The sequence below is a fragment of the Aotus nancymaae genome, unplaced genomic scaffold (assembly GCF_030222135.1).
Source record: "Aotus nancymaae isolate 86718 unplaced genomic scaffold, 86718_ANA_hifiasm-v0.15.2.pri h1tg000001l, whole genome shotgun sequence".
Taxonomy (NCBI): Eukaryota; Metazoa; Chordata; class Mammalia; order Primates; family Aotidae; genus Aotus; species Aotus nancymaae.
The window spans coordinates 6,961,789-6,974,071 of NW_026988412.1; the positions used below are offsets into that span (position 1 = coordinate 6,961,789).

The 12,283-nt window shown below is 45.0% G+C and overlaps 1 protein-coding gene across 1 annotated transcript in view; it reads right to left on the minus strand.

Annotated features, from left to right (window-relative positions):
- Positions 1–12,283, minus strand: part of DTD1 (D-aminoacyl-tRNA deacylase 1) — a 158,009-nt gene that overhangs the window by 12,769 nt on the left and 132,957 nt on the right. Inside the window, exon 5 of the mRNA XM_012474555.3 lies at positions 748–919. Within this exon, the coding sequence (XP_012329978.1) occupies positions 767–919 (153 nt within the window). The 3' untranslated portion in view covers positions 748–766. The remainder of the gene's footprint in view (positions 1–747; positions 920–12,283) is intronic.

Sequence of the window (12,283 nt, forward strand, 5' to 3'; positions counted from 1 at the left end):
CCTGTGGATACACCATCCTCATGCATCTCAATGAATAAACTACAATCTTATTTGCTAACTGATATGATTTGGCTGTGTCGCCACCCAAATCTCATCTTGAATTGTAGCTCCTATCATTCCCACGTAGGAATACATACATGGGAATTATGGGAGCTATAATTCAAGATGAGGGTCCGGGTGGGATGTAACTGAATGGGAGCTACAATTCAAGATGAGGGTCCGGGTGGGAGGTAACTGAATGGGAGCTACAATTCAAGATGAGGGTCCGGGTGGGAGGTAACTGAATGGGAGCTACAATTCAAGATGAGGGTCTGGGTGGGAGGTAACTGAATCATGCGTACAGTTTCCCACATACTGTTCTCGTGGTAGTGAGCAAGTCTCACAGGATCTGATGGCTTTATAAGGGGAAACCCTTTTCGCTTGACTCATATTATCTTGCCTGCCACCATGTAAAACGTGCCTTTCACCTTCAACCATGATTGTGAGGCCTCCCCAGCCATGTGGAACTGTGAGTCCATTAAACTTCTTTATCTTTATAAATTAACCAGTCTCAGGTATGTCTTTATCAGCAGCATGAAAAGCACAAACACACTAACTTTTGTCTCCATCCTGGAAGGCAGTGGCTTTAAGGAAGCTATGGATAAATGTCTGTGAAATGAATGAATTCGGCCTCAGCAGCTATTCCCTCCTATTCATTGCTGCTTCCCCAAAATGTGGGAAGATGAAGCCATGCAGGGAAACTCCTACCTGAATTCTGCCTCCTGAGCTATGGCTCCCGTTCAGAGGACACATCACCCTCAGCGCCGCTGCTGGCACTGCGGTCTTCTTTTCGGGGAGTGTTTCTTTCCTTGCTTGATTCAGAAGGCCCCTTAGCTCTGGTCTTTTCTTTCCTCTGCTGCTGTTTTTCAAGCTTTGACAGCTGATTAAATAAAAATAAAAATAATATTTTACAAACACAAACACATGCCTGCATATCCCACATACCAGTGACTTCCCAGGTGGGAACCATCGAAAAGGTTTTTTCTGATAACCTGGCATAACACAGTGGTTCAGATATTCCAAATTATACACACAATGTTTCTCCAACAAGCACCTAAATCACTGAAACAGATCATTAGTCATAGGAGTAATCACTCTCAGACTATTCTCCAACCATAATTCAACTTGGCACACGGTATGAGGGAATGGTCAAACCACAGCCTTCTTCAACAACCTTAGAAGAGCTCCATACATGAAAGTTTTTCATCTCTTACTTTTTTCTTTGACAGTTTTTATCTCACTGAGTTGTCTTCTACTTGTTGTTTTCTTTTTTCTCTCTCTCTTTTTTTTTTTTTGAGATAGGGTCTCACCCGCCCTGCTGCCCAGGCTGAAGTACAGCGGTACAATCATGGTTCACTGAAGCTTCAACCTCCTGGGTTCAAGTGATCCTCCCACCTCAGCTTCCCAAGTAGCTGGGACTACAGATACATGCCAATTTTTCTGTAGAGACAGAGTTTCACCATGTTGCCCAACTGTTCTTGAACACCTGGTTTCAATCGATCCACCCACCTCGGCCTCCCAAAGTGTTGTGATTACAGGTGTGAGCCACCACACCAAGCCACTTGTTTTCTCAAGAATGTTCAAAACACTTCACTCTTTGCCGAAGATTACAGAAAAGGCTGTGAAACAAAGTGCATTAAGCACACTGAACACTGTCTCAGTTATCAGCTGGTTTGAGACTGAAGCCTGACTCACCTGCAGCCAAGGTGCTGAGTGCTCCCAGCAGGCTGCATGGTGGTGACACTCAGGACCCTGGCCACCAGAGCGTTCTCAGGTTCCCCACCCGGCCAGCAGGGGACACGTCCCTGACATCTCACTTGAATAAAACCTGGGCCCACTTCTTCCCTAAATAGCTCTTCAAAGAAACCATCAGCTAGATGGCTGAAAGAAGCTTCCATCATCTAACACTGAGCAGCAGCCTGACCACTCCAGGGAGGCCTGCTGAAAAACCCAGCAGAGAAGACTGGCCATGTTTTGGCCCACAGGATTTTCTTAGGCCAAAAAACACAAGAGACAGCAATCCCAGTTTTATTCCCCTCAGATCAAGTCTGTGACCTTTTTCTAGTTTACATAAAAAGAAGGAAACTTATTGAAGGGCTGGCTTCTCCCTGCTGGTCCCTGCCCCACATCCAAAGAAGAGTCACTTCCCTCAATCTGCCAGATCATTTCTTCCACTATGGGCAGACTTTGAGCTAACCCTTCGAGAGATGAACAACCAACCTGTAGCTCTCAGTGTGGTCCAGAAAATCAAATTTATTAATAATTGACTTACAGCAATGGTTCCCAACCTTTTTGGCACCAGGGATGATTTCATGGAAGACAATTTTTCCATGAGATGGGAGGACAGGAAGAGGGGATGGTTTCAGGATGAAACTGTTCCACCTCAAAGCATCAGGCATTAGATTCTCATAAGGAACGTGCAACCTAGATCCCTCGCATGCACAGTTCACAATGGGGTTCCCGCTACTGTGAGAATCTAATGCCACGCTGATGTAACAGGAGGCGGAGCTCAGGCGGTAGTGCTCACTCACAGGCTGCTCACCTCCTGCTGTGCGGCCTAGTTCCTAACAGGCCACGGATTAGTAATGGTCTGTGGCCTGGGGGTTTGGGACCCCTGACTTACAGTATTCTTTCCCACTCCTCATTTACCTGAAAAACTGTAGAATACAGCTAGGTTTGGTTTATACGCTAATTAGATTTTGTGAATGAAGACATCACTTCACTTTTGACTCGGCAACTCTCCTCCTAGAAAACTCCCCTGGATAAATTTCCACTTGTGTGCACAGTGGGGGCTTCTAAGAACATGCACTGTAGTATCATTTCTATTTGCAAAAACCCAGAAACAACCCAAATGTCCATCATCATTACAAGAACAGATACATGTAATGTGGTCTGGTTCCTAAAGCAATACTACACAGCAGATCTACATATATCAAAATAGGTAAGTCTTGGCCAGGGGCAGTGGCTCATGCCTGTAATAGTGACACTTAGGGAGGTCAAGGTGAGCAACTGCTTGAGCTCAGGAGTTTGAGACCAGCCTGGGCAACATAGGGAGACCCTGTCTCTACAAATAATAATACAAAAGTTAGCCAGGTGTGGTGGCACATGCTTGTAGTCCCAGCTACACAGGAGGCTGAGGCAGGAGGATCGCTGGAGCCCAGAAAGTGGAGGTTACAGTGAGTCCAGATCATGCCACTGTACTCCAGCCTGGGTGACAGAGGAAGACTCTGTCTCAAAAAAAATTTCTTTTAATTAAAAAAATAGGAAAATCTTGAAAATCATGTTTGCAAAACAAATTTAGCTTCAGAAGGCTATATATGGTAGGATTCCACTGACACAAAATAATACTCTATATTGCTAGTAAGCTCATGCAAATACAGTATAGCCTAAAAGAATACACACCAACTTCAATAAACTAGTTAACTTGGAGGGAAAAGAGGAGAATGGGATCTTAGTGAAATGAATATACATAGGCTTCAACTATAATTGTCAACTTTGTAAGAACAAAACTAGATCTAGAGCGGAGTTACTGATCTGTGCAGTCCACAAACTGCACATGACACCTGGACCAGTGACAGTAAGATACTCATGTCAGAATGTAATCAACACACAGCTTCCTTCATCAGCAAAGTCTTGTGAGAGATTTCTTCTCAACTGTGAGCTCAGTGGTATAGCTGACTTCATTCTGGCACAAAATGAAGGTTTCAGTGAGCCGAGATCACACCACTGCATTCCAGCCTGGGTGACAGTGAGTGTACACACACATATGCACACATACATAAATACTTATGAACAGGCCCAAGTCAGATGCTGAAGTTACAATTTTAGTTTTAAAAAGTAAGATGCCCTCTTATTTTTGTTCTTTGTCTCGCCATGGCCTGGTAACAGTTCATGTAGCAGCACTTTAAGCAGGAATGAATGATCTGGAGCAAAGATGATAAAAAGCTAGCATTTTTTAAATCTGGGAAATGGCCACACAGAGCTACTTGCTATATAGTTCTCTGTAGTATTACTTTTCCATGGACAAATATTTTTCTCTTTGCTATTCTGCCACAGGTTAGGAGGAATTTCCTGCATCTAAAATGACAGCCTTCTTTCCTTTTGTCTCTCTTCTAGTGTTAAAAGGCTCTTTCTTTGATGAAATGATAGGGACAGTGTACAGGACTCCTTCTGCCTCATTCCCTTTCTTGCAAACTGGTTTTGGATTTTTACAGCATGGATATACCTATTACTACTAAGCTGTATGCTTAAAATGGTTAAGATGGTGAGTTTTATGTGTATTTTACTATAGTTTTAGAAATTAAGCCATTTTGGAAATCATTAAGTTAGCAATCCATGCTAGTCTCCCCAATTTCTTTTTGTTTTCTATATTCCTGATTCATAAAATCCAAATATCTGGGAATTGGTGTTCTGCAGTAAACCGTGATAAGCTGCCTTCTGCTGCTAGCAATTTACATTTTATATTTGCATCCATGTGTTCATACTAGTGTGTCTCACGTATGTGTAGATGCATACACATATACACAAATATATAAATACTCATGAACGGGTCCAAGTTAGATGCTGAGAAAGTACAACTTTTAAAAAGCAAGCTGGGTACAGTTGCTCATGCCTGTAATCCCAGCACTTTGGGAGGTCGAGGTGGGCAGATCACAAAGTCAGGAGATGAGACCATCCTGGCCAACATGGTGAAACTCTGTCTCTACAAAAAAATACAAAAATTAGCTGAGCATTATGGTGCATGTTTGTAGTCCCAGCTACTCAGGAGGCTGAGGCAGGAGAATCGCTTGAACCCGGTGGGCAGCAGAAGTTGCAGTGAGCCGAGATCGTGCCACTGCACTCCAGTCTAGTTGACAGAGCAAGACTCCATCTCAAAAAGAAAAAAAAAAAAAAAAGCAAGATGCCCTCTCAGTTTTCTCATCTTCAGAGATAAAAAATAAAATAAAATAAAATGTGAATATCAACAATTACAAAACTAAACAAAGATGTAATGTCATGCAAAGGCCTCTTTGTGACCCAGCCTGTTCTTCACTTTGTACGCTTTTATGCTATTGAGAACCAGATCCAGAGACGATAGTGAGGACTAACCCCAATAAGCACAGGCTTCTGGAGGTTTCTCGGCTCCTCCTAGTGTCGTTAGACTCCGCTGAGGCAGAGGCACAGACACCACAGATGCAGAAACGTCCATCTGACCTTTCCCTTCAACCCTGTCCCCTCCCACTGAGAGCCAGCTTTTAAATCACATGTGATAACTATTTAAGTGACAGGCACAGCCCACATTTCTGCCAGCCATGTAATGCTGACTCTCTTACAGTATTTATCTTAAAACAATCCAACCACATATGGCTCCACGCCGCAAACTCAAGTTCTCTGTGAGAACATTGTGAACTAACCTAATAAATTTAAGCCTTTTCTCAGAAAACTTGGAATCCAATGCAGCCGAAATGTGGAATTTACATCTCAAGGCAAGAAAGCAGCTGGATTTTCTTTTTTAAGGAAACAAATTAGAAAAGAAGAAGAAAAGAAATTGGTACTGCATATGGGCTCAAGCAGAATGTCAACAGCTTTCAAATTAAGAGGAGATGCATGTCAAGGAGAATATAAACGACTACAGGTCTGTGAACATATGATCTACAAACACTGAAATAGAGTACTTCTGGTTTTTTGTTTGTTTGCTTGTCTTTAATCAACTGGTGAGAGAGCCCACATTGTAAGGGAGAGATTGTCCAAATCATGCTGGCTTTAGTGCTAAGAGAAACCCAACCTTCTGAAAGCAGCCCTGGACACACAGACACCACCAGGAGCCAGGTGATGGTCCTGTGGTTGGCCTGCACCTCTCACATGAAGCTTGGGAACTCGGGCACCAAAAGAGGGGGGAATGGAATGTACAGATCCAGACTCCCCAAACTCATGATTAAATCCACTGAAAACATACGGGATTTTCTCTTTAAGATGCTCAAGCTCTAATTGCACGACATCAGAATGGCCTAGTTGAACACTAATCTTATGATGGCCTGCAAACTTAAATGCGTTGAGAGATCAGCCAGGAAGCAAAATGAGTGAAGTGGCCAAGAATAAGACAATAGTGCACAGCGGAGCCTGAGGCCACACTGCAGAGGACAAGCTCCACCTAAGAGCATTCGCACTTTCTTTTTAAACATGTATCTGGACCATAGTGTTGATGGGGTGCATATGTGTCACCTATCAGGGATCCCCACTTAGCATTTCCACCTATGTGATCTTGTTTACTCTTAACAACCTGATAGCAGTCGAATGATCATCAGTGTTCCACTGCCAGTTGCCGGCACCGCAGCTACTTATCTTCCCAGCCCCTTCCTCCCTCCCTGCTAGCTGGAGCCTCCTACTTCAGAGGTGGCAATGTCTGGGCCTCCTGTCACATGCCATGTGACACAAACCATAGCCAATAGGACCTGAGGGGACTGCAGGGAGTCTTCAGAAAAAGGCTTCCCTCTCTAATAAGCACAGGTTCAAGGAGACACTGCCTTCTTTCCTATCCTTGGCCACAGACAGGGGAAGAAAAGGAGCTTCGCAATGGTGCAGCTCTCAAAACGAGGGGACACCCAGAGGTGCATAGAAGTCCCTGGAGAGCCCCAGTAGGGTTGAGCTGGATTAACCAGCTTTCCCATTACGGAAGGCAACCAAGCTCCTTATTGTTTAAGCCACCCTCAGATTATAAGTCACCCTCATGTAGGTTTGTGGCACTTGAAGTTGAAAGCAAAATCTTTCACCACATGCCCATGGACATAAACAAATCAGCGATGCCCAGCAAGGTTGTGTGACTTAGGGTTTTGCAGCCTGCTAGTGGCTGAGGGGTACCACACCCAGGCCTCTAGACACCAAACCACACATTCTTCTCAGGGAGCCCCACGGCCTCTCTTGCTTAATCTATTAACTTCACTTAGCAGGTAACTGTTAGGGCACTGACTACACCTATTCTAGGTGCCAAGGACACCGCAGAAAACCAAGCAGAGCCCTGCCTTCCTGAGGCTCTGTCCACTGGAAAAATAATTGGCAATCCCCACTCACGAGGAGCCAGGCCTGCTCTAAGCACTTGATGTATAATTAGGGTAAAGTAGAGGAACCTGGGGTTGCTTCAAGCCCCCACCATTCTGCCCAGGGCATACAGCAGGCCAAGCTGTCTCCCTCTGTAGCCGTGTACTTGTCTTCATGGGTAGAAAGCACACAGGGACCTCAGAGCCATCTCCATTTGCCAAATTGAAGAGAAACTAGGCCTAGCCTTCATCTGGCTCCTTGGTGGTTTAGCAACAAGCTGCTGAAGGACTGAGTTCATCCATCCTTTTCTGCTCTGATGGCTGAAGAAGTCAGAGGATCAAATACAATTACCAGCAACAGTTTAACTTGATCGGCAACAAGGCTGGCTAAGAGCAGAGTGGGGAAGCCTCAGCTGTGACACGAGCCTAGTGTTAGCTCTCTGATGTCCCTGGCACTCGGCCTCAGGAAAGGGCCCTGTGTGCTTGTCGGTGGCAGTGGGAAAGGCAGACGAGGGCAGGGTAGTGGAGTCTGACCCAGCCCCGCCTGCCGAAGCAAGGCAGCCCAGGGCAGGGAAAGCCCTGCAAATGGGACATGGACACTCAGGACCAAGCCCTCAGGTGATGGCCTAAGAATGCAGTCAGCATCCACGCATCCTAGTAGGGCCACAGGGTGGCCAAAATATGGGAAGTCTCCAGGGAAGGCAAACCCCCAAGTTTGGGGAGGGCCAATGAAAACTGTGCTGGGAGTGGGAGTCAGGTCCTGGTTGGGGGTGAGAAGCCAGGGGTGCTCTAGGGACTGGCATCACCCAGGTGTTTACTCCTCATTTCCAGGCACACCGTGGTAGACAGCACATGGCAGAGTAGTGTGAGCAGAAAACAACACATAGAGATAACTGAAGACAAGGATGTCAAGAGTCACACAGGCAGAGATGGAAAAACAGAGGCCCAGGTGAGAGTGGGGTGAGAAGAAGGAAGGGCCAAGTGAGGGGCACCCCAGGCAGAACTGAAGCATTCTTGTCGGGAGTGGCAGGGGAGTAGAGGCAACGCCAGTGAAAATGATCATCAAAGACTTGGGACAGGACAGGCACGGCAAGGGCCTGGCTGGGGCACAGCCATGGGGCAGGAGCCTGAGCCCCCTATTAACTGAGGTGGACACAGGGATATGGCTCATGTGCTGTGGCACATGCAGGCCACAGATGAATGACTGAAGAAATGAATTGATAGGACAGGCTTTGTTTGCAAGAGCAGGCCAGGAGATAGCCTCAGAGGGAATAGAGGCTCAAGCTTTTACACCAGCTGAGTGACTGAATAGCTCTTCACCAGCACTCAGGATGAGACATGCGTATTGGCAATGGCAGTTGAGGAGGTATCTGTCTCTTAAGCAGGCAGCAGGCCACTGGGAAGAGAAAAAACAGAGGCCCTTCGGTGGCCAGTCAAGGTCTGTTTTTCTGCAGATGATATGCCCTGGGAAGTGCAAGGAGAATGGGTGGGTGCACGCCCTGAGACGTGCAAAGCATCAAATCAACAGGGAATCACAATCTGCCTCTGCTTCTAAACACACATAGCATCACCCCTGAAGCACCTTTAAAGACAGATCCCTTCACACTGTGAGATGATCCAGGGTGATGATGACACAGAACATGAAATAAGAAAGTTCAGGCTCCCATGGACACTAATGAGCCAGAGGGAGTATCTTGGTGAATAAATTGGAGAGCTGAGCACTTTGTGTCCAGTTGGACTCTAGGCCGCCTGAAGATTCCACACACTCCAGGGGAAGATCAGACAAGGTGTTCTGCCTGCAACCAGCAGCACTCACCTAAGCTGGAAGAATTTAAACCCAGCCCACAGGAACAAGGTGTCTGCTGTTGCCATCACCCCCATGTCTTTCTCAGGAGCACTCAAGTCTACCAGGCCATTAAGCACTGGATTTAGCTATGAAGAAAATTTAGTTCTAGAAAACCGATTTATGGGCAAGTCCTTTCAGAACACAGGTGCCCAGGAATCCCTGATGGGAAGGATTGCTCTAGAACATGGATGTCCAACATTTTGGCTTTCCTGGGTCACACTGGAAGAAGAATTGTCTTGGGCCACACATAAAATACACTAACACTAATGATAGCTGATGAACTATTAAAAAAAAAAAGAGTCTGTGCATAATTTTTGTGCCATCACAGATAAGCAAAACGTCCTTGCATTCAAAGAGTTGGACACCCATGCTCTAGAGTGAGATGGTGATGGTGTCTTAAACTTGCTTCCAACATGATTTTGAGGAAAGATGGTGAAAAATTAGAGCTTCTCATAGAAGTCCTGGTTTATTTTTGTGATAAGTCCCACAAAACCCAACTCACCTCAAGACTTATTCTTTGTCTCAAGTCTACAATTTACAAAAAGAGCACCTTCATCCTCAAAGGACCCATGCACATAACTTGAAATCTTAAGCTCTTTAAACAGAGGATATAAATGACCCCTTAGATTGTGACAACCAATTTTTCCCCTTTGGCATTCCAAGAAATCAACAACAGATATTATAATTTGCAGATTGCTTTTGAACACAATAGAGGTAGGTCAGTTAAATGATAGCCCGCCAAAGCCACCCCCAGGCAGCAGTCAGGCTGGGAGGAACACCAGGTCTCAGGACTCCTGGCCAAGCCTTCTGTCAACATGGTTCCTTGTGGAGCAAACACCTGCACAGGGGCTTCTGGTAATTGCCACAGGTCCAGAACAGCACATCCCGTTTCCATTCTTGCTGGGCAATGCTGGGTATGGCCCTATCTGAGTTACTTTAATGTTGGTTATTTCCTGCCAGACTACTCTGTCCTGCATATGAGCAAAATCTAATTAGAGAGTGAAGAAAATAACAAAAGAAAAACTCAAACCCCAGGAAGTCAGTTACTATGATTTTTATAGATCATAGTGTAGATGAAACAGTTCTATTCCAACCAAACCTTTGCAAAGTCTTATAGTACAAGTCATAAAGATCAAATATCTCCTCTGTAATTACTTTTAAAAATACCACAAGGTAGATTACTCAGCATGCTTGCCACTCCTGTGGCCCTACTGATGTCAGGAAGAATGGCTGGAACCAGAGGATGCTGCACAGAGAGGACATGCACAGCCAGGCCCTGAAGAAGTCAAGACATGAATTAAAGGCAAAAGGGTAAATGCTCCCATCCATTAGCTGATTAATTCATTTGAATAGCTTTAGAAATTTCTCTCCACAATGCTCACTGTCCTTTCTAAGTGTCCATCAACTACCACCAGAAATGTTCTGATTTTTGTCAAGTCACTTAAACCATGCTGTGTGATCATTCTGTCACCCTGGAGATAAACACAACCAGCTGTCATTTGGTATTTGCCTAGTTGAATAACGAAGAATTTCAAGACAATGTAAGAGCAAAGCATGCTGTAGAACACAGAAAAATTCAATCAACAAAGTACCTCCTTGGGTTTAGGCTGTTTCTCTGAATTTCACCATGCCTCAATGTGCTCTGCTAGGCCACAGAAACTTTGGGAAGGCAACTTTCCACCACTACTGTCCAGATGCAATAAAGCCCAGAAAGGGGCACAGCAGCCTGAGAAGCCCACTGCCCTTTGTAATGAGATGAGACACCTTCAGGAACTATTATGGATTATCATGAGAACGATCGAGACTTGCACTCAAGCTCTGGAAGAGGACACCTCCATTGGCCAGTCCAATGACCATGTGTCAACTTCGTATAGACTCATTTTTATCTTCAGAATTGGGACATCTCTTGAACTAAAATCCCACAAGTCTGTGACCTTTGGCTTCTCACTGTTTCTTCCTGCTACTTACAGGCTTGGTGGCAGAGGGTGGGACGGGGAAAGAAGGAGGAGGCAACCTCCAGTCAGCAAATGATATTTATTAATGAAAATCTGAGGATAGGAGTGAGTGTGAATCTACTGTGGCATTTTAAAAGATCTGTAGAGACGTACGTCCATAGATTATTTCTAGCTGATAAAGACATGTTTAAAATGCAATTGGAATTTATATGTGAATAATTTGTTTTCTCAAACTGCAGCTTGATATAAGTTCGTAGTATGTGATAATTCTGAAAGCTTTTTTTAAAAAAATGTCCTTGTGTAATGGAAAACCCAACAGAACATTAAGAGACGATGTTTCCATAACACACTGTGTAAAGTGCCATTATGTCAGTGGTTGCATTGCGTTAATTTTAAATCAACTGGCTGCTTAATAAAAACATTATGAAGCAAAGTGCACACATGGTACCTAATTTTCATACATTATTAACTCTGCTTGAGGTTCTTGTGAAAAAAAAAATTTTTTTTAATCAAGCAAGCAGGCATGTGTCCCCATCTGAAATCGTGCAAGCTAATTTTATTTTCTAATTCCCCATTGTTTGTAAGAACCCTCTTAAGTATGCAAAAATAATAAGAAGGACAGTTCAGTTGCCTTTCAATTATTCTTATTACTCTGACTTAGCTAAGTCTCTTTGGTTAGTCCTTCCCTGCAAGGGGACATGGTGGAAAAGCTCCAGCCTTCAGGGCCTAGTGGTTGCTTGTTTCAGGTCTTAGTAGGATGGGAGAGGTTAGAGGTCAGCCTAAGATTGTTTCCCTATCAGAGTAGCTGCCCTCAAATCCTGTTTGTTATCTCCCCACAGCAGACACTGCCAGAGCCCACTGTGTCCCCAGTCCAGAGGTCACCTGTAGCCTCCATGGACAACTGGCCTGCAAGCCCACAGCCTCCTATCTTGAGCACCTGCCCCTTTCTGCTTAAGGACACCATCTGGCGACATGCAGGCACAAGGTGGGAGTATAGGGCAGGCCAGAAGTGTCCAGAAGTTAACGACTCTAGAAGTGGTCCTTGGTCCCTAAGAAATGAGACACGGGGTGCTAAGAACCCCACCCTCCTCCCACCCACTAAGCCAACTGAGATATGTCCCACACAGTCCCCCCGAGGACACCTGGGGATGGTTAATGTGCCCTTTTTAGCTTTCCTCCCCTGGCTCCCTTCCTAGTTCTCACTTCCCTCATGGGAGGGCCTCCTAAACAAACCACCTGTACACCTAAATCCTTTTACTTGGGGACCTAAACCACAAGCATTTTAAATGCTTTGAAATGAATCAAATCTTAACATGAGAATTCGTTATGTGTAACTTGTTATCTGGCCCTCTCTTAACCAGATGCCTACATGGTTGGTTTACGTGTCTGCACACTGGAAGGCCATGGCGGATGTTCAGGATTACTCCCTG